This window comes from Vigna umbellata, chromosome 6, assembly GCF_029865625.1.
Source record: "Vigna umbellata cultivar VRB3 chromosome 6, Vumbellata_1.0, whole genome shotgun sequence".
Classification (NCBI taxonomy): Eukaryota; Viridiplantae; Streptophyta; class Magnoliopsida; order Fabales; family Fabaceae; genus Vigna; species Vigna umbellata.
Window position 1 is genome coordinate 10005311 of NC_142170.1, and position 25189 is coordinate 10030499.

The window sequence follows — 25189 nt, forward strand, 5'->3', positions numbered from 1 at the left end:
TTTTTAATAAAATATTTTAAAAATATGAAATTATCTTTTAAAAGAAAATATAAAATATTTGTTTTATTATATACAAACTTGTGTTATTTATTAGTTCTATTATTCAAAAAAAAATATAAAGTATTAAAACAAATATGATGAAAACAAAGGTCTCAAAAAGAATATACAATACTTCAATATATAAATAAAAACTATTGATATAATAATATTTCAAAATATAATCTGAGTGTCAACTACGTGTCATGACATGACATTGCTTTAAAAGACAATATATACAACCATAACATATATATCCTTGTACCTATAAGCATTTACATCACCATAACAACCTATAAGCATGTACTAATTACATGTAAACATCATTCTTCCCTAACTTCAATAATATGTTGTCACGATATGGTTGATATATGCAATTATGAAAATACTGCAACAAAAAAGATAATATAAAATTAGTCAATTAAATTTTTATTACAAATTAATTATGATAATGAAGATAACTTACATCAGTTGGAATTGTTCCTCCTTCACAGTATGTGATAATTTCTTTTATACATCGACACACGTAATATCCACAATCATTGTCATTGATTTTGATCCTGACAAAAAATGTAACAATGTGTAAAGGCATCCCATCAGAAAGCATCACATTACAAATGCTGCCAACAAAAGTAGAACCTTTGAAAAATATCAGCATCAAATTCAAGACCGTGACATTCACTCAATACACCAAATCAGTTTAACCCACACATGAAAATCCAAATAGCTCTATTCCAATATACAACAGCGTTTAATATAAAGTTAAGCACATTACCCATGGTAATGGATATATGTATGTATCAACAACCAATACTCAAAAAGCCTTAAACCACTTAAACACAATCAATGGTTTTTTGAACATATTAGAAATGAATGCACAACAACTATATGAACAACTGGAATACTTGAACATAACATATAAAGTATGCCAAAATCTTTAAAATTAACTAAACAACAGCACCCCACATCCATCCATCAAGCATTTAACATCATAACACATTCAATTTTTTTTTTAAATTAAAGACCATACCCGCACGTGAATTTTCAGTCCAACTCCATTAACTAATAACTGTAACAATTATACATATATCCTTGCAAATACAACGTTTTTAATTGAGAAACAAAGCAGGGGACAAGACACAAAACTTGCATATCTAGAATGTAAGAATGTTTTTGACCTTCCACATATTAGAAAGCTAGCACTTAAAAATGTTTCACTCGAGGATAACTATACAAGTAAGCACAATTAACATTGATATTTATAAATAATTGAATTTTTCATATAATTTCCAATTTGTATAGTTATTCAATAAATTTAATTAATGTATTTAACTCCATCAAAACAAATAATTTTATACTGTTCTTTTATTAGTATAACAGTAGTAATTATTCAGTATGTTACAAATATAAAAATGTTAAAGGACAAAGTTATTACCGTAACTAAATGAAGATATTTAATTGATTGAAATGGTGCTAGAACTAGGACAAAGTTATTACCGTAACTAGACTAAGACCAAGCCTTGGTCAGAATAAAGTCTTGTAATGAATAAACAAAGAGAAGATGATTGTAAACAAAGAGAAGAGGATTGTCCCACTTCTGCCATCGAATTTTTGTTTTAAAGAAAAGAAAAAGCGAAATGTTGAAGTTGAACAATGATGCACCTTGAGGCTAGTTGTATGATTTGGTATAAAGATTCAAGGGAAAAACATAAAGGATCTGCAGTACTATGAAGCATGGCCTATATGCACGGTCATAGTAAAGATGTAGAGATATTGTGACCAATTTTGTACTAAAATATTGTATTCCCCATGCACCAGGAGATACAGTCTGAACTTTTTAAAATAATGCACCTAATTCATTAACCCATTACTTAACTTATGAAATCTAAATCAGTTAACACATATCAAAACACATTGAGGTTATGGTTATTAAACAGATTGAAGATAAGATGATTACTGTTATTCTTAGATTTAATAAATTAAGACAACCTAATCTAGTTCAATTAAGCATGTATCGGATAATAAGATTATTCATTTTAAATCAACATACTATGAATCAGACTTGTAACCACTTTCCGCCAACCTATTACTAGTTTTCAACCATACTTTAGTCCAAACAGATAACTCCTCCGAAGGAAAACATAAAGGCATCATATGCTGGCTGCACTTAAACAACCAAAGATATAGTCACGTGAAACATCTAGGAAATAAGAAAAAAAAGACTCAAACCCATTAATAAGCATTGCACTTAAATTCTAGTAAGTTCTAAGACGTCTAAACTTCCAACAAGATCACAGAACCACTTCCCCCACTCTCTCTCTTTCACTTGATAGATTCAACGTCACTATACCCTTTTCCCAAATCAGTTTATGAACAGGCCAAACAGAGCATATAATGAAAATTTCTAGAACCCAAACACAAACTACTTACCATTTCATCAACACCAAACTTGATGGAATTTAACATAAATTACATAATTCATCAAGTGCGACTCAAACCACTCACATTTACACTACATTTCAATAAAACATACAATCACCCAATGTGTAATGACATTCTAGTTTTCAATCAACATTTCAACCCACCGTAAACACAAGGCACTCAAATAAAATCTTTATCAAATAAAACAAATAAAGCAACAAAACACTCGATATGAAAAATAGATCAACCAAAACCCCACTACACCACACACGCATCTAACTAGATACATTTCTTCTAATAATAAAATCATTTATTCAATGCAATGTTTAAAGAAGTGTCCTGGTTGCAACATGCCCTTAAAAAGACAATTAGAGAAAAACCCTACAATCAACTACAATATACTATAGGAACAACTTCATTTCGGTCACAAAAAAAAGGAAAATAAAACGTACCGAAGCAAAGGTTGGGCTATCAGTAGCAACACATCTTGTGCAATCACAGGGTACCCAGAACAGGTCACTTCCGGTATCAAGCGCCACCATGAACTTCACTCCCGATGTCCTATTTCAATTGTCGTATGAATCTCCAGAAGAAAAAGAAAAGGTTAAAGAAAACCAGAAACCAATCTCCAAAACACATTACTGACAAAAATTCGTAACATCACCGAAATCATTAACAAAGAATGATCAAACTCAAACATTATTCACATCTAAATAGTAATTTCTTCTTTCTAAACATGGCCAATCTCATTCAAAATTCAAACCTTAAGTCATTGTCACTTCATTAAACTGATAACTAAATTATTATAAAGAAATTATTAATCAATTTAAATAAAAACTCCTAGAGGTGGTCGTGGTGAACGTGTAAACGTGGTCGTGGCACTAGCAAAACTCCTAGAGGGAGATGAAGGTGACAACAACGACGAAAACGAAAACAAGCATTTTCTTCGTTTGGCACCTTTACGCTAACCCTCTCCCGATAAATCCCGCATTGCTTGGTGGAGCCTAGGGTTTGGCATGGTGGAACAAGAGAAGATCTAGGCGTGACGTGACTGACATCTTGGATCGAAACAATGTCGTTTAAGGTCACTGTGATGATGTCTGTATATGGAGTGAGCGAGTGCTTTATAATATGAAAATGCCAAAGCCATGTGAGTGGGTCTCACCATTGCGCTTTCATTTTTTAACGCTTTCCAGCTCTCCAATGCGTGCAAGTCGGCGACTTTCTGAGCGGCCTCAGCTTGTCGTTTCTCAGAGCGAGGACGAGCGGCAGCGGTGATGGCAGAGTCAACCTCTCTCTCCAATGTCTCAACTCGTTGCTGGAGCAGTTTGATGGAGCGGGCTTGGTCAGCGGTAAGGAAGGCTTTGGAGAACGTGTCTTCGTCGATGAAGATGGCTTTGGTGAGAAGAAGCTTCTGGAGAGATTCGAGATTGCGATGCAGGGAAGAGAAATTAGAATTGTGAAGAGGGAAAATGTGGTTGTAGAGGGAACGCGAAAATGTGATTTAGGAGATATTGTGATAGGTTTTTTAAAATTTGGGGGCAAATACGAACTGAAATTTGGGGGCAAATACGAAGTCAAATTTGGGGGAATGGGTTTGATGAATCTAAACGAAGCGAAACTGAAAATTTAGAAAACGAGGGAAATTTTGAAAGAAGCTCCCAAAGAGAAATGTAAAAGAGCACGCAGCTGTTTCAAATAACGCTATCTATTGTGTTGAAATAGACCGCGTTTTTTAAAACAAACGCTATCTTTTAGCTTATTTTAAATTATGAATAAAAAAGATAATATTAATTATTTATAGACAGTGTTTTTTTTTAAAAGCGCTATCTATGGTCATAGGTTTAGATAACGTTTTTTTAAATAAGCGCTATCTATTGTTCCGTGCATTAATAGATAGCGCTTATTTAAAAAAACGCTATCTATTGAGCGCTATCTATGATCAATTCTGTAGTAGTGTTAGTTTGTTTTGACATGATGTCTGAAAAAATGGATTTTGATTATCCACCCACTTATAAATTAATATATTATAAATCTATTTTATTTCTATCTGATGTTAGAGGTTCAATTCAAGAAATTTAAAATATAATTTAATTCCACAAAATTAACCATTAAAAAAAACTTTACACACATTTATATATTATAAAATTATTTTATCTATAGATTTTTAAATATTTCATAAAACATGATTATGTGAAGAAAGAAAAAGGATAAATTCACCAGAAAGAAACATAAGCATAAGAACTTTTGAGTGAATATGAAAAAGGCATCAACAAACGAAGTCCACTTTAATGTAAAGTAAAACAGACATTTGAAGTTAGGCTTAGAAAATTATGCCAATTGACGCCGCGGAAAGTGGGTGAAAATTGGTATGACTTTATTTTGCTTAAATCTATATTGTTGCTGAAATTCCTTAACCAACATTCTTTTAATAATAACATTATACTTTGAAGCTATTTGCTATGCAATAGTGCTTTATTAGCATAAGATACCAAAACTTAACCAAAGTCAAGTAATATGCTTTAGGAATACCAAATTCAAAGTTGAAATAACCAATGTCTAATGAATATAAAATCCCAAATTCCATTCTCCAATATTTATGTGCAAATTCTCTAATTAACTCCAACCTCTGCTTAAATTACAATATCATGTGCTGTGGTTCAAAATTCTCTTTCTTCTCACTTAGAATAAACTTCCATTAGCATATGCATGTGTAGGTCTTTATTCCAAACAACATAATAGAGACACATTTAAACAGTGCATGAGTTAATTTATTGTAAGTGGGTCATTCTTCAGTCCTAGCAAGTTAATGTCCTAATTAATTCTATGACCAATAATGCACCCATATCATTGACATCTACAAAGGTTTAATTAAATATTTAATGTTTAATAAATCTAGATATTTTTAAGTTGAACTTTTACTAAAAAAAATTATTATATTTATATTTAGTCTTTAAAATATTTTTCATTTTCATCTATGTAGTTTATTGTTTCGTCTTACTACATAAGAAATGACAAGACAATTCTTTACATTTTTTTAAACTTTTTTTTGAAACTTTTATGAATTTCTTTTTTGAAGAAACTTAATAATTATGGGTAATGTTTTGAAAGATGAGTGCACGTGATGATAGAACTTTTAGGTAGAAAATTTATATAAATAAGAAATTGAAAAATGTATATAAGTCTTCAAATATTTAATTTTAAAAATTATATTTTCTATCAAATGTTCATAAAGAAATGACATAAGAGGAGATAAATTTCTCAATAACTAATTATTATGAAAAAAATTAATCAAACGAACATACTTATATTTGAATGAAAAATGTATATAAGTCTTCAAATATTTAATTTAAAAAAATATATATTTCTATCAAATATTCATAAAAAAATTATGTAAGAGGAGATAATGTTCTTTTCAATAACTAATTTATATGGAAAGTTTAATCAAACAAACATACTCATGTTTGAAAGGATGAGTGTAGATCTTTGTTAGAAAAATCACATACCGACATTAGCGGAACACTTTCCTAAATTGACCCGCCACCACAATCTATGGAACTTTCCTAAATATAGGACCCACTCCTTTGGTTTTGTCTTTCAATTTTGCATGCCGACAAAACAAAACCATTGGTTCTGCAACATCACCAGGTTCCTCAAACCTCACAGCATATGTTACCTTCAACCTTAGATCTTGTTTCTACTCTCACTACAACTTCAGTTGCCTTCACAGTGTTAACATTTTTGCTATGATTTAACCAACAAAACTGTGAATACCAGATAAAAAAGCTTTTTTTTTTTTTGGATTAGTAGTTCAGTTAAATGAGAACAAAGATTCTATTTTTTGTATGGAATTTGAGCTTTAAACTTTATAAAGATCAAATCTTTTAATTTTATAAATATTGGGAATGTTTAAAGATGGAAAAATAAGTTTGTCTGTTGTTTAAAATTTGAGCACTAAATTCATTTATTTATGAAATATGGAAATACGATGCAGTTGACTGGAAATGTATAAAATATTAGAAAGATAATCTTTTTTCAATGAATGAAATTCCAAGCCCACATGATTCTACATGTCATCCATTTGCTACTAGTTAATCAAAACATGGGGGACAAAATCATTGTGAAGTTCTTTCTTTTTTACTGCCTCACAAATTTTTAATAGAAATCATAGGCCAACCAATGGTAAGAGGCAAAAAGAAAAAGGAAAAAAAAAAGAAAAGGAAAAGAGGGTTTGGAGAGGGACAATCTTTGTGAAGTGGCCTGACACTTTGTTTAGGGTTCCTTCCTTCCTTCGTAAAATGTGAAAAGTTAGAGACATTCCACATTGGCACATTCTCCTTCCTGTCTTTTTCTCAATTTTGGGAACTTCATTTTCCTGATCCGTTCAACGTTTTCTCAACAAAAGACTCTTTGTTTATGCATACCTATAGGTAAGAGTAACTACCAAGCAGGCACTCTCACATTCACACTCATGTTCTAGTTCTAAGCTTGTCATTAGTCATTTTTCTAAGTCTTGTGGCTAGTGTCTCTCATTTGGGCCTCTGATATAATGGGGTTCTGATTTTACTGGGAAAGTTCGTATACTGATTCTCTCTTTTGTTTTTTGTTTCTGTTTTACTAGGCTAACCATGGAAGGTGTTCAGATAGAACAAGTCTTCGTCTTGTTTTGTTTTTGTCTGATAGCCACAGTGAGTTTTGGTGCTACAAACCCAAATGATGTCAAAGTTTTGAATGATTTCAGAAAAGGGTTGGAGAATCCTGAGCTTTTGAAGTGGCCGGAGGACGGAGATGATCCCTGTGGTCCTCCTTTATGGCCTTTCGTGTACTGTTCTGGAGACAGAGTCGACCAGATTCAGGCAAAGAATCTTGGTCTTAGAGGGTCATTGCCTCAAAACTTTAACCAACTCTCAGAACTCTACAATTTGGGTCTTCAACGCAACAACCTCAGTGGGGTGTTGCCCTCTTTTAGTGGATTATCCAAATTGGAATTTGCTTTCTTGGATTACAATAAATTTGATTCAATTCCATCTGATTTCTTTAGTGGGCTTAGCAGCCTTAGAGTCTTGTCTTTGGAAGAAAATCCACTGAATATGAGTAGTGGATGGTTGTTTCCCATGGATTTGGAAAAATCAGTGCAGTTAACCAACCTTTCTCTGGTGCAATGTAACTTGGTTGGACCGTTACCGGATTTTCTCGGCACATTGCCATCTCTCACAAATCTGAGGCTTTCAGGTAACAAGCTGTCTGGTGCCATACCTGCAACTTTTGCACAGTCTTCAATCCAGGTTTTGTGGTTGAATAATCAAGAAGGTGGTGGGTTGAGTGGTCCTATTGATGTTATTGCTTCAATGCCTTTCCTTAGACAGGTTTGGCTACATGGAAACCGATTAACTGGGTCAATTCCTCAGAATATTGGAAATCTAACTTCCTTGCAGGAACTCAATCTCAATAGCAATCAACTTGTTGGCTTGATTCCAGAGTCTCTGGCACTTATGGATCTTGATATCCTTGTGTTAAATAACAACATGCTAATGGGTCCAATACCAAAATTTAAGGCTGCCAATGTTTCTTATGATTACAATTTATTTTGTCAAAATGAGCCCGGACTTGAATGTGGCCATCAAGTTACTATTTTGCTGGATTTTCTAGATAAGATGAATTACCCTTCATTTCTCGTTTCTGATTGGTCTGGTGATGAACCTTGCACGCGCAGCACAGGGTCATGGTTTGGATTGAGCTGCAATTCCAACTCAGAGATATCTATTATCAATCTACCTAGACACAAGCTAAATGGTACACTAAGTCCCTCACTTGCTAAGTTAGATTCACTCCGTCAAATTAGGCTTTCAGGAAATAACATAACCGGCTCTGTTCCTACTAATTTCACCAAATTAACATCTTTGGAGTTGTTGGATTTAAGTAATAACAATCTTGAGCCTCCATTTCCAAATTTTCATGATGATTTGAAGATTATTATCACGGGTAATCCCCTTCTTCTGAATAAAACTGGAGGAAGTCCCAGTCCTATGCCCATTAACAGCCCACCTTCACCACAAGATCCATCACAGCCTCCATCCTCTCATAAGCCACCTATTCCAGATCAGAGTTCAAGAGCAAATCAATCCAAGCCTAATGAATTGAAAAGATTCAAAACAGCAGCAATAGTGGCTGGAGTTGTATTGCTTACTCTTGTAGCACTTTTGGTTGTTTATTTCTTGCTATGTTGTAGGAAGAAGAAAAAAGCCTCCTTAGATGCTCCAAGTTCCATTGTGGTCCACCCTCGCAATCCATCTGATCCAGACAACATAGTTAAAATTGCAGTTTCGACCGCCACTGGAAGTTTGTCTACAAAGACTGGTACAAGTTCTCTGAGTAACATCAGTGGTGAAACTCAAAACTCTCACATGATTGAGGATGGAAACCTTGTCATCTCTATACAAGTACTACGCAAGGTTACCAATGAATTTGCTTCAGAAAATGAACTAGGTCGTGGAGGGTTTGGGACTGTTTACAGGGGGGAACTTGAAGATGGGACAAAAATAGCTGTGAAGAGAATGGAGCATGGGGTTATTACCAGTAAGGCAATAGAGGAGTTTCAAGCAGAAATAGCTGTTCTTTCCAAGGTACGGCACCGCCATCTGGTATCCTTGTTGGGGTATTCCATTGAAGGCAATGAAAGACTTTTGGTTTATGAATATATGTCTCGTGGAGCTCTAAGCCAGCATCTTTTTCATTGGAAAAGCTTGAACCTGGAGCCTTTGTCTTGGTCAAAGAGGCTTGCAATAGCACTAGATGTTGCCAGAGGGATAGAATACCTTCACAGTCTTGCCCGTCAGACTTTTATTCATCGAGATCTTAAGTCTTCTAATATCTTATTGGGTGATGATTTCCGAGCTAAAGTTTCAGATTTTGGTTTGGTGAAGCATGCCCCAGACAGTGAGAAGTCTGTAGTTACCAAGCTTGCTGGGACATTTGGATACCTTGCCCCTGAATATGCAGGTATGACTTGCTTAAAATCACCTCTTCTGGCCATGATGTATATGTAGAAATTTAGCATAACTGCCAAATGGAATCATTATACCCTCTCTGTATGTTAATTTATATTCAGTTACATTGTTCTTAGATGAAAACATCTTAGTAGTGTGCAAGAGGTCTCTCTTTCTGTCTGTATTTGAAAAAGTAAAAGTTAACAAGGAATGATGTCTAATTATATGTCATAATGTTTCAAATTTGTAAGCAATGCGGTACTTGTGTCACTCATCTAACAGTTGGTCATACCATTGCAATGTGTGACGTTTTATCATATCAGTGTGTTTGATTTGCCTGCCTAGCTTTTCATACTATGTATCGATGTGTTTCAGTGATGGGGAAAATCACCACAAAAGTTGATGTGTTCAGCTACGGTGTGGTTTTGATGGAACTTCTGACTGGACTTGTGGCACTTGATGAGAGCCGACCAGAGGAGAGCCGGTACTTGGCTGAATGGTTTTGGCGAATTAAATCAAGCAAGGAGAAGCTTATGGCTGCCATTGATCCAGTTGTGGAAGCATCTGAAGAAACTTTTGACAGCATAACTATTGTAGCTGAACTTGCTGGACATTGCACTGCAAGGGAAGCACATCATAGGCCAGATATGGGTCATGCAGTCAATGTCCTATCAGCATTAGTGGAAAAATGGCAACCAGTTGATGATGAATTAGACTGCTACTCTGGCATCGACTACACAAGACCACTTCCTCAGATGTTGCAGATTTGGAAGGAAGCAGAAAGCAAAGAGTTCAGCTATGCTTCTAGTCTTGACAACAGCAGAAGCAGTATTGCAGCCAGGCCTACTGGGTTTGCAGACTCTTTTACTTCTGCTGATGCAAGATGATCTTTAGGCTTATTTAGTGCAATTTATGGATCCTGTTGTTGTATCCTTATTCAAATTCACTTGGATTCACCACGTCTGTTTCTTCAGCCAAGAGGCAAAAATCATGTCTCTGGATTTTGTTCTGTTTTTGGACATTAAAATACCATAGGAAGATGTAGATAAGTTATACATGTTTTCTCTTTATTTTGTCTTATATACAAGAACACCAATTTCTACGTGATAGTAATGATTCTGTGTAACAAGTCACATTCATCTATGTTGTTATCCCATCCATCTTATTATGGGAGGTGTTATCATTGAAATGCTTAGCAGAACAATTTATCCATGATATTTTCCACCTGCATTGATAAATTAAATATGGTGACACATTTTTAGGCACATGAAGTCTTGGTAGCCTCTTTTGTGCCTTTTCTTCTCATTGAATCTTTCCCTATGTTATATCAATCCAAAGAGGGGTGAAGCCTTTTGATAGATAACAAAAGGCTAGGAATTTGTCAGATTTGTCACTTGAAATTTGTTGTGTTCATACTGAGGAGAGACTGAGTTTCAACAGTGAGGGATTTTATGGGAGAGAAATAGAGTTCAATTCAGGAAAATTCAATCATTCCTCTTCTGTGACTTTCAATTACTTGAATTCTAAAATGTACAATATGGTGAAAACAAACTATAACTTAAGAATTCATAGAAGCTTCTATGCTTGAGAATTCTTATTTTCTTGTCTGTCTTTATTGTAGCTAGCAGCTGCTACTTTTGCAATGCATCTCTTAGCTACCTGGCTAGCACGACTTCCTTGTTTCTCTCAGCCTCATAATAGGCTTGCTTTACTGTGGTTTGTGTTCAAAGTCCTTGTTTATTCCATTGGCTATGCAATCTTCTTTTAAGTTTTGAAATTAATAAACTTCATTATAGAGGCCAGTCTCTGTTATGCTATTACTTGCCACAAGAAAATAGAGTCGTACGTTTTTCTTATCAAAACTTGCTTAACTAATGTGATAAGATAATTTCCTGGTTTTTCTACTGGTAATTTTCTCCTTTAATGTTACAGCAGACTCCTTCAGTCGTGGAATCACATTGATAAAGTTGTTTGATAGATAAAACTATTTTTGGTTTTAAGGAACTCAACTGCAACTGCTCTTTAATGATTTGAGCTTTACTCATTTGCCATACTAATACTTAAACTCTTTCTCTTTGATGACATTTGATTCTTGCCAAATCCATCAACGTTCAGAATTCTTAGAAATTTTTGGACTATCTACGTTAATGTTACATTTTTAGTATGTTTTTAGTTTTAAGGAGCAACTACAGAGGTGATTTAAGTTTGAATACTAAGTTGGATGAGCTTGTTTCTTTGGAAGTATCCGTAATTTCTTTTGTCAAACTTTTGATACATTTTCTCTTTCAATGCACACTCGTGTCTGAAGCTTTGTTAATTATGTATTTTTGTGATCCACTTCATGTATTCTGTCATTTGATAATATAATGCACAACACACTATATGAAAGTGTTTTCTTCACATAAATAATGTAATGACACAACATTCTAGTGCAACTACTTGATTCTCTTTCTAAAATTAAAATAAAAACAGTGAAAACTACACGTTTTAGGCATAATTTAATTTTAGATTATAGAAAAAGTAATTTGTATACAAATTTTAAGTTCCTTATCTCCATCCAACAACTTTCTTTTTAACAACAATAAATGAGAGTAACTCAATCCACCTTACCTATTTAGTGTGGTGGGTGCAGCTAAACAAGAATTCAGTCTTTTAGCTCAAAAAAGGGCGAGTCAACCCATGTGCCTCAGTTTTCTTGGACACTCCAAATGTTAACATTCCACACAAATGTGAAATTATGCAACAGCTAAAACTACTATTTATATGCTTGAAGAAGCACTGTTCAAAAAATTGATGATCCTCAAGAAGAATGATCCTTCCTGCGTGCGCGATTAAGCCAACTCAGCTTCCCCACCCTCCAAAACCATCTTCACCAATTTCAGTTCCAAATCAAACACACTTCAACACCAATCAAAGCCTGTCTCTAAAACACACTACAAAATACGCTGACCCCATTGTAGCATGGACATCTTCCATAGCTCAGTATTGCAAAGGTGGACATTTCGTTAAAGCTGCCTCCGAGTTTGTGCGCATGAGAGAAGCTAACATTGAACCTAATCATATCACTCTCATCACACTCCTCTCTGTTTGCGCTCATCATCCTTCGCAGAGTAGTATTTCCTTTGGAACTGCCGTACATGCACATGCGTGCAAATTGGGCTTGCACGTGAACGATGTCATGGTTGGGACTGCGTTGATTGACATGTACGGTAAATGTGATCGTGTAGATTTCGCAAGGTTGGCATTCAATCAAATGGGTGTCAGAAATTTGGTGTCTTGGAACACGATGATTAATGGGTATATGAGGAATGGGAGAATTGAAGATGCCCTCCAATTGTTTGATCAATTGCCTGTGAAGAATGCTGTCTCTTGGACTGCCCTAATTGGTGGTTTTGTGAAGAAGGATTTTCACGAGGAAGCTCTGGAGTGCTTTCGAGAAATGCAGCTAGCTGGGGTAGAATATGATTATGTGACTATTATTGCTGTTATTGCGGCGTGTGCGAACTTGGGCACACTCGGTCTTGGCTTGTGGGTGCACCGACTTGTGATGACACAAGCTTTCAGGAACAATGTTAGAGTTTCCAACTCTTTGATAGACATGTATTCTCGATGTGGATGCATAGAGTTAGCTCGTCAGGTGTTTGATAGAATGCCCAATAGAACTTTAGTGACGTGGAACTCAATCATTGTGGGTTTTGCAGTTAATGGTTTTGCGGACGAGGCTCTGAATCACTTCAATTCAATGCAGGAGGAAGGGTTCAAACCAGACGGAGTCAGCTACACAGGTGCTCTAACGGCGTGTAGTCATGCAGGCTTAATTAACGAGGGACTCAAAATCTTTGAAAATATGAGGAGAGTTCGTAGGATTTCGCCTAGAATCGAGCATTATGGTTGTTTAGTTGATCTCTATAGTAGAGCTGGGAGGTTAGAGGAGGCATGGAATGTTTTGAAGAATATGCCCATGAGGCCAAATGAAGTTGTTTTGGGGTCACTGCTCGCAGCTTGTAGGACTCAGGGGAACATTGGGTTGGCTGAAAATGTCATGAAATATCTTATTGAATTGGACCCAGGGAAAGATTCCAATTATGTGCTTCTTTCTAACATATATGCAGCAGTTGGAAAGTGGGATGGCGCGAGCAAGGTTAGGAGGAGAATGAAGGAACGTGGGATACAAAAGATACCAGGGTTTAGTTCTATTGAGATTGACTCCAGCATTCACAAATTTGTGGCTGGAGATAAATCTCATGAAGAGAAAGATCATATTTACGCAGCATTGAAACTTTTGTCTTTTGAGCTGCAATTATGTGGCTATGTTCCAGATTTCTCTGGAAAAGAATGTTACGAGGACGATTAATTTTGTAACAGACGTATTAGTTCAGTTCAAGAAAGTAACCGATTATACAAATGTGCTCTCTCTTTTGTAACTACATATACCAGTTCAAACTGTTTATAAACTGGGACAAAATTTGGAAGACACTGGTTATTGCGTCTCATATTAAAGGCCATAAAAAATATTGAATATATATGAAAGAATGTACACAATATCTAAAGTATGGCCATGCAAGACTGGAAAATGCTTATCCTTAAGCTGCATGCATTCTCTGATGAACAAAATCCACGTACAAAATTTTTTAATTAAGATGCAATACTAAGTTCCTTTCCATAAACCCTCTCTGCTACTCTCTCAGCCACCTCAACCTTCCCATGAGTTTTACAAGCTGCCAGCAAGGCACGCCACAAAACCTGATCAGGCTTAACCTCCATTCTCCAAATTAACTTCTCTGCTTCCTCAACCTGACCAACCCTCCCCAACATATCCACCATGCACGTATAATGGTGCAGCTCAGGTTTCATTCCAAACCTTACCTCCATCATCTCAAAATATTCTCTCCCCTTGTCTATTAACCCACCATGACTACACGCACTCAAAACCGTAGTAAAAGTCACACCATCAGGCCTCTCCCCTGCGTCCACCAATTTATCAAACAGTTCGAACACCTCCTCACACTTCCCATGCATTCCATAACCCTTCATCATGGTTGAAAACGTAATCTCGTTCCTTTGCCACATTCTATCAAACACCTTGCGCGCACTAACCAAATCCCCGCACTTGGCATACATGTTTACCAAAGCATTAGAATTTGCCAAGTCCAAGCCAAACCCATTAATCAAAACAGCCCCATGGACCTGTTGCCCAAGCCGCAGAGCCGATAAACCAGCGCAAGATTTCAGCACCACAGGTAACGTGTGACGATCAAAGGGCTTGTGAGCAAGCACCATGTCGTGAAAGATGGAAAGGGATCGAGCGAAAAAGCCGAGAGATGAATTTGCTCTGATGAGAGAGTTGAAAAGAAAAGTGGGTTGGCGAATGGTGAAGGAGAAGATGATATTGGCTTCGTGCAATTGAGCACAGCAAGCGTAGGAAGACACAAGCTTGCTTCTAATGAAGTCATTGCTTGAAATGCCTAATTTGATGGTCATCGCATGAATTTGTTTTATATTCTTCAAGTGCTTCGCTGAAGAGCAAGCGTCGAGAAGTGTACTGTAGAGAGGCACGAGTTCGCGACTATTAGCCATCATCTTAACAAATACACCATGAACTTTATATAATATTATGCAGATGATGTGAGCTAAAAGTTGAAAACAGCAAGTAATGCGAACCCACCGCGTACTTTTGTGCAGAAGATCCAAGTCTTCCCCTTAACATCTCAACCAAACCAGTTTCTCATGTTAACAATTTGAAATTACGATTTATGTTAAAAGATACAATATCACACAGAAATAATTTCTATCACCCTTTAACCTCTCTCTCTTGTATTAAGAATCTACCCTTCTTAAATCATTGTCAACCATATGCTAACCTAATCCTAATTCCAATTACTTTTTTTTAAACATTTACATTCATTTTATGTTTCAAATTAAAGGCTATAAGTTTAGGTAAAAAATATTTGTGTTCAACTCATTGAAAAGAAGGAAAACATAATCCAAATGGTTTATTTCCATTAGTTATGTCATTTTAAGGGAAGAATAATAAAAACTATAAAGAAATATTCAAGTTAAAATATATTAAAATAAATTATAAAAATGTAAATAAGTTAATTATATTTTATTTAATGTTTTAATATTAACTATTTAATTGTTTTAACATAGATAAGTAGTTATATATAAAATTTAACACTTTCTTCACGAGATTGCAAGTTAAAAAAAAGTTACATTTTTTTTCATGTTTTTATGCATTGGTTAAAAAAGAGTTACACTCTTAATTAATATTTATATAATTATAAGTCTAAATTAGTGTTGTCAAAACCTAGCTCATTTATTAGTAAGCCGAAAAATTTCAATTTCAGTCCGGCCCACCACAGATTAATGGGTTAAACGGGTCGACTCATTTAATTACAAGTTTTTTTTAAATTCAAAAAATTACATTGTAATTCAAATCTAAATAAATTTCATTCTAAAATGATTTTAAACTCAAAAAATAATTCAAAATAAAAAAACGTACCATACAATCTAAATGAAATCCAAAAACAAACACAAAAAGCGAATAATAATATTTGTGTCATTTATCCGTTTATAAGATTATAGAGTCTTAGATGGATAAACCCATAATATTTTTCTCTCTCGAAACATCTTCTTTATCCTCATCTACAATACAATAAAAAATGTTAATTAATATATATTGAAACATAAAATAATAAATAAATAAATTAAATTAGATGGGTTGGTGAGTCAATTTGGCTAAGTGAACTGAGTTCTGAGTGGGTCGGATTGAAAATTGACCCGTATCAAAAATTACATTTTTTTTCAAATCTAACCTAACCCGAACATGTGGTGAGTCAGATTGACATCAGTAGTCTAAATGATACTCTCAATTAATATTATATAATTATAATTTATTTCTCCATTTTGATATTGGATAAAAAATATATATTCTTTTAATTATTGAATAATTAAAAACATCACGTTTTATATATGAATTAGTAGAAAGGTGTATTTAGGTGGAGGACAAATCCATTAACTTTTATTTTGGATTTTAGATGGAATAATAAAATTTACAACCATCCTTACTTATTGACATCTCATGTATAATAAAAAATATTCTTATCTTATATTTTATTAAAAGGTATATTTTTCATTATAATTACTAGTAACACATATATACATCAACTTTTTACTATAATGAAAAATAAAAATATATTATGAGAATCATTAAAATAAAAATAGTATTAAATTATAAAAAGTATAAAATAATTAATTTATACAATTTAATTATAAATATTTTTAATTAAACATAACCTCTAAAATAACAAGAGAAAAAAAACTAAATATATTTTTAGTTTTTAAACTTATACCATCTAAAAATTCGTTCTATTTCAAAATTTTCATATATTTTAAAATTAAATTTAAAAAAATATATAATCATTTTAATTTAATTGTGTTAAAAAAAATTAGTGTCAAATGTTTGAATTATTTATATCCTTTAAAACCATTCAAATTAAATAACAGATATAAAATATCATTTAATAAAAAAGAATTAATATCACATTATATTAAAATGAGTACATCTATTATGTTTTAAACTTAAAGATAAAAAATGTATAAAAGTTTGAGGAGGCTATCAATTCCAATTTCACCAAGATTTAGTTTAGAAACTTAAAAATATAAATAATTATAAAAATTTTACAAACACAATATGTAGCTATAACAATAAAAGTTTTATAAATAATATAAAAATATAAAATGAAATTATTAATATTACCTTTTACTATTTCATATTTAGTTAAAATAATCTAAATTTTTAATTTTACTCTAATTTTCGTCTTTTCCTTTTATTTCAGTCTCAGACATTCCCTCTCTTATTTTTAAACAAAGGTTAACATCCCCATTTCTGCAAAGAGAGGAAGTAAAACCACATCTGAACCTTGTGGTTGTGGCAATGGCGGAGCCCTTGCCATCGATATTTGGGACGGGGAAGGTCACGGTGAATTGCCCGTTCTACTTCAAGATCGGCGCGTGTAGACACAATGATCCGGGGCGTGTAGGCACAATGATCGGTGTTCTTTCCTCCACATGAAGCCGTCCTACCATTCTGTTCTCCAACATGTAGCGGCAGTCCGATAAACAAGATTTCAGCACCACGGATAACATGTGACGATCAAAGGACACGGGTTGGCGATTGGTGAAGGAGAAGAGGATATTCGTGCAATTGGGCACAACAAGAGTAGGATGACACAAGCTTGCTTCGAATGAAGTCATTGCTTGAAATGCCTAAGGTGATGGTCATCACATGGATTTGTTTTAGATTCTTTAAGTGCTTCGCGGAAGAGCAAGCGTCGAGAAGTGTAGTGTAGAGAGGCACGAGTTCGCGAAGATTAGCCATCATCTTAACAAGTACACCATATGCACGCAGCGAAGCTGTTTTCAACTTTATAAACAATGTTTCACGAATTATATATATTTCTTAAAACATGCATGCCTTCGCTAACACGGTCCGATAATATTTTACTGGATTTGGTTATGGGTCACGGTTACTTTTTGTTCCCATTACTAGGTTTTTTCACTATGTTGTATAAGTTAGATATTTGGGTGTTTTTTTGAAAATGGAAATGATTCGCTTTCGTCATCTTTGTGACATTGCTGTCATATCCAACTGACTAGCGTCAGCATGAGCATAGATAGATATGAATAGAAGCTCAAGGTTAGTTATTGCAGAAGCATATCTGCATATACATATTTTTGTGGTATTCGGGTGAAAGGAGCCAGAGCACATCATGTCACTGTTGTTCATGTCCAATCCATGAATGAGCTGTGTGCACGATATGTTTTGGCAGGTAAAAAATATTCCATCATAAATAACACTGGCTTTCTTCTCTTTCCTTTTACTCCAAAGTATATATCCATCATATTCACTGCTTTTAGTTAACTTTGAAGGATGCATGCTTTGAATACTACTTAATCAACAAAGCTAAGTACAAAAACATGACATACATAGATATATATAACTAATGTTACTACAAGTCAAAGTACTGATACATTTGAGCACCCATAAACATACACCAGGAAATGGGGTGGCTGAGGTGAAGGAAAACGAGAAATACAAAGAGATAATAAAAAAGAAAACGAGTGTATGTTTATATATTTTTTTTTCAATAAACATATGCCATAGATGTTCACACTGATAACAAAAACTAGGGCAAAGCAGGTTCAAGTGGTGAGTTTAAGGAGTTTGAGGTTTTTTGGGGTTGACACCATTATGATGCAGCGGGTCTGGACCTGAAGGAACCTTCCTTAACTCCCAACTCAGTGGCTTTTCACCATACTTGATGCTTGATGATCCTTGCAAAACTTTTAGAGCAGTTTTCTTATTCTTCAAAAGAGTCAGCGCCTGCATAACGCAATTAAAGTTACAGAAATGAAGAACAACATATACGCATCCCAGAAGATATGTTCCAAAAACATCATTCTCATATGTTATGGTCGTATAAAATTAAGTGCCAAAAAGAGAAAAACCCTTTGAAATGTGAACAACTTTTATATATGTTAAGTGTGACAGACCTTCCTGTTTGGAATGTCCCCGAGACCAGCTGCATTAGCACCAAAGCATTCATATGCAGAACCACAACCTGCAATAGCAATAAACATGAATAAAACAGTTATTACTCCATGCATTTGTTTTGTTCCTCGACTAACAAGAAAAAAGAACATTGACAAACCAGAAGGCTCCCTCGTAAGAAGCAAGCACAGAAGCATAAGTAAAACGAAAGTGGTAAAAATCAACTTTGATGCCATTGAAGAGAAAAAAGCCTGAGAGAATGAAGGAAGGGGTGCAACTTTTGCACAGGGAGAGGAAGGTGTGTTGTGAGGTGAAGATGAGAATGGTGTGGAGTTATTTATAGTGGTATGATTCAAAGTTTAGAATGATGGCTCATGCAGCCATTTTAAAAAGAAATGATTAAAGAAAGTAAAGCTAAAATTTAATTATTGAAAAACACATTCCATAGATACCACTGCTATCTCTGTGACAGCGCCGTCTTGTGTGGTTGTCGAGCCACCTGAAAATCACCTGGTGGCAGGTGCCAACAATGCAAGTGTCCATCTAATGCATCATGCCAAAATAAACTCACGAGGATATGCTTTTCCTTTTTTATTCCTATTATTTTTTAAAATTATAATATTTAATGTTTTTTAAGAATATAAGATTCAAATCGAAACATATGAATATGTCTGCTACAGATTTATCTCATTGTGTCTATTATGGGAAGAATCTGTACTACACACACAGAAATCTAATGGCTCTTATCGAAATACTAATGAGTTGTTTTTTAAACTAAAAAATCTTAGTATAAATGTAGTTTTTACTTACGTATGTGTGTGTGCAGTTTAAGGTAAACGTAGTGATGATGGGTTTTGGCATTTGGTGGAAACAGAATTAGAGTGAGAAGGGAAGATTTTGAGTATGATTTTTGGTTTTGAATTGAATTGGGTGATAATCTATATCCAATGACAACATGATCAAGTCATAGTAAAGGAAATTTTTTTGAAAAGATGAAATGACTGATTGATGTGGTTGGTGGCATCTTTGGCACAAAAGTGAGATTTTCATGGAGCTGGGCTGAAGATGCGTTTGCAGTAACAAGACCTTCTGAAGATCTAACCATTATCATTATCTTTAATTCATTCCCGCACCATAACATGCAAAATCTCTATCACATCACCTTCTTTTTTTTTTTTCTGATAAATAAAAAATAAAACTTTTTGAAAGATAATGGAAAGATTAAATTTTTGTTAACAAAATCTAAATTTTATGATTTTTTTTTTACTTTTACAAGCAACTCGTCTATAAACCTAATTTTAAAAAATTTTGTCTAAGCAATTAGATTTGCCACTAGTTAAAAAACCAAATTTTATTTATTAATAAGATTAATAAATAAATTTTTCTTGGTTGTATTCCAAAGAATTTGGTAATAAAGTATGCGTGATTAGTTATTGAAATTGTTTTGTAAATAATTATAAAATACTTTTAACATAATTAATTATAGTTAAAAATATTATTTTGATTATTTACATTCATAAAAGAATGTTTGTAATAATTATATTACTATTGTATTATATTATAATGTCATATATTAAATATAAAAGTATACATTTTAATAAAAAATATATATGGTAACACATATTTAAAGTAATAAACTATGATCATAGTAAAATTAATTAATTAATTAAATATTGATATTTAGAAAATTAATTTATTTTTTAAATATAACTTTTTTATTAAAATGTATTATTATTTTTATTTAAATTATATTTTAAATCTAATTTAAATTTTTTATAAATTATTTTCTATATAAAGCTAGTTTTAAAAAATTATTTTACAAATATGTTAATATACAAAAATATTTTATTATATCAAAGTAATTACAAACTTTCTACTATCTTTTTTTCATCTAAACAATTACTCTTTTTCTTTTCTTTTCTTTTTATCTCTTTATAATCAATTTTGACTATCCTTATATAATAAGTTTTAACTAGAATACTGATTAACAAGTAACAATTATTTCCTTTATTCAAATATAACAAATTAGTCTGTTATGTGACTATATGATTTTTTTTTATCAAATGAGAAGAAGCGGAAGAAAGTGAATGTGATTTGGTAAATTTCTTCATATATATGTCAAAGTAATTACAAACTTTCTACTATATGTTTTTCATCTAAACAATTACTCTTTTAATTTTTAAGGGGATTTTTATTTTATTTTTTTAACTTTTTTATGAATCTATCGATAGAAACTTCTTGTAACAAATGTGAAGAAGTGGAAATTACTTTCCTCCTAACTAAAAAAACATTTTCATGCTCTAAAAATCGATTTTGAGATAATATGTTACTCATAATGTGGTTTTATTTGAGTTTCGTGATAATATAATAACAAAAGTTAAATATATTTTTGTTTCTTAAATTTAGTAAAATTTGAAATTAGTTATTCTTTGAAAATTTAGTCTAATTTATCTTTTCATTTTAAAAATGTGTAAATTTACTTTTTTTTTAATTGGAATTTGTTAAGTTTATTTGACGTTTTTAAATTTATTTCATAGTAATATTTAAGTTGTTTATATCGCTTCAAATATTAGTTAAGAAACATCACATTTATGCTTCAATGAAAATTTGGTTGAAATAATTAAATTTATACATTTTTAAAGAGTAAAAACTAAATTGTTCCATAGTTTTGAAGAGAGTCTAATATCTATTTTCATTAAAAGTTAAAGAAAAAAAAGCATAATTAACCATAATAATAATAGTAATTTATTTATTTATTTACATTATTACTATTATTCTCCAGTAATTTTGAATTGGTTATATGTAACTGACGAGAGAGGACAATCGTAATCGATTCTGCATATTTAAATAAAAGAGGAGAATCGATTCTCTTATTATATTTTTAAATGATTTCACTTATATAGGTTAAAATCACAAGTACATATAGGTAATTTAGTTTGGACTGATTTAACTTTCCTTTCCCATCTCTTCAATTGTGCGTAGAATCTCTGTAAAGGTTACTTCCAAATTGGCACTCGCATTTCGCTGCAAATTCGTCAAAACAAACAGCATCAACACTCGATACAAAAACAACGTAAACGAGTGACTATAATATTTTTTAAGGCGTCAGGTCATCTCTCCTCCAAAATTTTCTCTTTAATATATATATATATATATATATATATATATATATATAACGCGCGTACGTCTGTTTTTCAGTTGGTACATTTTAGCAATGTGTACCGGGTTTTAGTAGACAAAATACCCTTATATCATGGTTTCTAAGTTTTAAGGTTAAGGGTATTTACCAAAACTAAAAAAAAAAAAGAAACCCTCAAACCCTTACTCACCTATGTCATTCCTCTCAATCCTTTATCTTTCATCTCTCTCACTCCAACCTTTTCTCTGTCATCCTATGGTAGTCCCAATTGGAAAAATCAGAAACACTTGTCGTTAAACAATTTTCCTTTGTAAAAAGTTGAGTCATTGACATATTTACCTTCAGACAAGGTTCATTCAAGATCTCTTCAATTTCATCATTTTCACTAACCTCTCTAATTTCATATGTTGAATCATCATCTCTAAAAAAATCCCTCCAGGCCAATTACCAATTCCTTATGATGTCACTATGCTTGTGAAAATTAGATAAAATTATATAAAACAAAAATTATAAAATGAAAAACTCATTATAAAATCATTTTTTGTAAGAAATTGTTTAACGAGTGTTTCTGATTTTTTTTCCAGGCCAATTACCAATTCCTTGATGTCATTGTGCTTGTGAAATTAGATAAAATCAGATAAGACAAAAATTATAAAATGAAAACTCATAAAATCATTTTTTTGTAAGAAATGGTTTAACAGCAAGTATTTCTGATTTTTTTCCAGGTCAATTACTAATTCCTTTATGCTTGTGAAAATTGGATAAAATTAGATAAGACAAAAATTATAAAATGAAAACTCATTATAAAATCATTTTTTTGTAAGATTGTTTAAGAGTCCGTGTTTCTTATTTTTTTTCAATTGGGACTACCATAGGATGACCGAGAAAATGTTGGAGTGAGAGAAATGAAAGAGAAAGGGTTGAGAGGAATGAAGGAGATGGGTAAGGGTTTGGGGTTTTTTCTTTTTTTTCTTTTTAGTTTTGAAATAAAAATTATTATATATATATATAATTGTATTTAAATTAATACTTAAAATTCTATTTCAAACTTTCTCTCCAAATTTATTTCTGATTTTTATTCTCCAAAATTTTCAATCAAACTCTATAGATGTCTAAAATATTATTACCACCCTAAACAAGCCCAAGATACAAACTAATTTATAAGACAAATTTTAGAATGGGTAGTTAGGTTTTTGCCTTCGTATATTTTGTGCTCTATTTTTCTCCTTCCATTTTATTAAAACAATATACTTTATGTATTTGAGTTTATGTAAAGTAACTTTCTACCCTCTATGAGTAGCATCCTACCCTCCAACTTTTTTTTTCATTAATGGTGTATTTGGTGCAATAAATTTACTATTTATGAAAGGATTTTAAAGATGTGGTAGATGTGTTTTGAATGGACTTCAAAAAAAAATTTGGAGTGAGAAAATTACATGAGAAAGTAAGGGATTTTTGGACTTATTTATTTATTTAGTTTTTATTTAATTATTATTGTCAGTTAATAAATGATATTTTTATATTAATAATTATTTTTTAACAAATAATTCATTTTCCCTTTTTTATATAATCATTTTTATAACAAGAAAATGTATACATTTTTAAAAAGACAATTTTGAATTTACACTACTCACTAACCTCTCTCGATTAAATTAAATCAATTAATGTTTATCAATCAATTTCTTCTCAAACTCACTATCTTTCCGTTAAACTAAACCATCTCTACTTCTATTCACTTTTTCTTCGAATCACTCTCCATCACAATTCCCTCCTTCTACCAAACAAAGCATTAATGTGCCTACACAACTTTTCAGCAACAGAGCATTCAAGACAATTCTGATTTTCATTTTAGCAGTAGTTTATACACATCTATATTTTCCGTTTCCTTTTTTTTTTCCTAGATCCATGATGTTAATATACTTAATTTAAAAATTAATATTAAATCTTTAAAAATCGATTTACAAAATAAAATTTACATTATTTATAATTATAAAATCTTTTCATCTTTAATGTGAATCTCCGATAATAAAAGAAAACACAAAATTTTGGTTCAGCCTTATTTCTTAAACTAGAACAAGATGCAATGCATGCAACGTTGTCCTACTCATTGTTTATTCCTGCACGATAATTGTATACTTACCTTACGCATTGAATTGAAAATCAGGCGTTAAATCGTTGTTGGAGATGCTACGTTAGGTGACAAATTAATGGTTCATTTAATCGTTGTTGGATAGGTGAATACAAGTAATAGCACCACCTTCCATTCGACTAAGATATGTTTGTTTATATTTAAGTTTAAGGAATTGAGGCGAAGTCTACTTTTTACAACAGTTTTTTTTATGGTTAGGTTGAATTAAGAAGTTATATACAGAAGGCTCTTGTGTTAAAATTAATAAATATTTAACAAGTAATCAACCTATTATAACATCTATTTATAGAGTTCGATATAAATTTTAGATAATATTAATTTAATTATGATCTAATTAATAATAATTTAATTTAAAATTAATATAATTATTTTTAAAATTAACTTCAGTTTTAATCCGACCGTTTCATCGATTATATATTAAATTATAGATTAGTTAACCTTCCAGTTTAAACTGACCAAACATAATATTATATTATAGAACTCATATACATATTTTGTATAAACGCAGTTTAAATATTTAATTCTCTCTTATTTTATAACGTGATTTTAAAACAGAATTTCATATTGAAAACAAATAATTTATTAAATATACAGTGATTGACCTACAATCAGCTAATCAGTTAATATAAAGGTCACCCTATATAGCCTGTAATTGACCACCACCAGGTAATGATTAAAGTTACTGATACTCTCTTTATTGTCTTTCATTTTCCTTTTTCTTTGTCATATGCTAAGAGTTAAGAAAAGGAAGTAACAGAAGAGAAAACAAAACTGTGGAATTGGAACCAAAGCTGCTAGTTTACAAGAAATACACAAAGTGCATTCATTGTTTGTTCCTTTTTTCAATGGTTATCTTAGGAAAAATTAATCAGCTCTTTTAATCATTATTAGATTTTTCTTAATGA

The 25189-nt window shown here is 32.3% G+C and overlaps 3 protein-coding genes and 1 pseudogene across 3 annotated transcripts; 2 read left to right on the top strand and 2 right to left on the bottom strand.

Annotated features, from left to right (window-relative positions):
• The first annotated feature begins 6583 nt into the window (after positions 1-6583).
• Positions 6584-10658, top strand: LOC124833490 (receptor protein kinase TMK1-like). Its single transcript, XM_047307985.2, has 3 exons — positions 6584-6887; positions 7079-9456; positions 9819-10658. The coding sequence occupies exons 1-3, from the start codon at positions 6874-6876 to the stop codon at positions 10328-10330; spliced, it is 2904 nt and encodes a 967-aa protein (XP_047163941.2). The 5' UTR covers positions 6584-6873; the 3' UTR covers positions 10331-10658.
• A 1342-nt stretch (positions 10659-12000) lies between these two features.
• On the top strand, positions 12001-13872 carry PDE247 (Tetratricopeptide repeat (TPR)-like superfamily protein). The gene has a single exon (XM_047307986.2). The coding sequence runs from the start codon at positions 12253-12255 to the stop codon at positions 13795-13797; it is 1545 nt and encodes a 514-aa protein (XP_047163942.1). The 5' UTR covers positions 12001-12252; the 3' UTR covers positions 13798-13872.
• A 138-nt stretch (positions 13873-14010) lies between these two features.
• On the bottom strand, positions 14011-15188 carry LOC124833492 (pentatricopeptide repeat-containing protein At1g03540 pseudogene; annotated as a pseudogene).
• Positions 15189-18660: 3472 nt separating this feature from the next.
• Positions 18661-19232, bottom strand: CLV3 (CLAVATA3). The gene is made up of 3 exons (XM_047307981.2): positions 19157-19232; positions 18999-19066; positions 18661-18828 (listed from the first exon to the last, which is right to left on the bottom strand). The coding sequence occupies exons 1-3, from the start codon at positions 19230-19232 to the stop codon at positions 18661-18663; spliced, it is 312 nt and encodes a 103-aa protein (XP_047163937.1).
• Positions 19233-25189: the final 5957 nt, after the last annotated feature.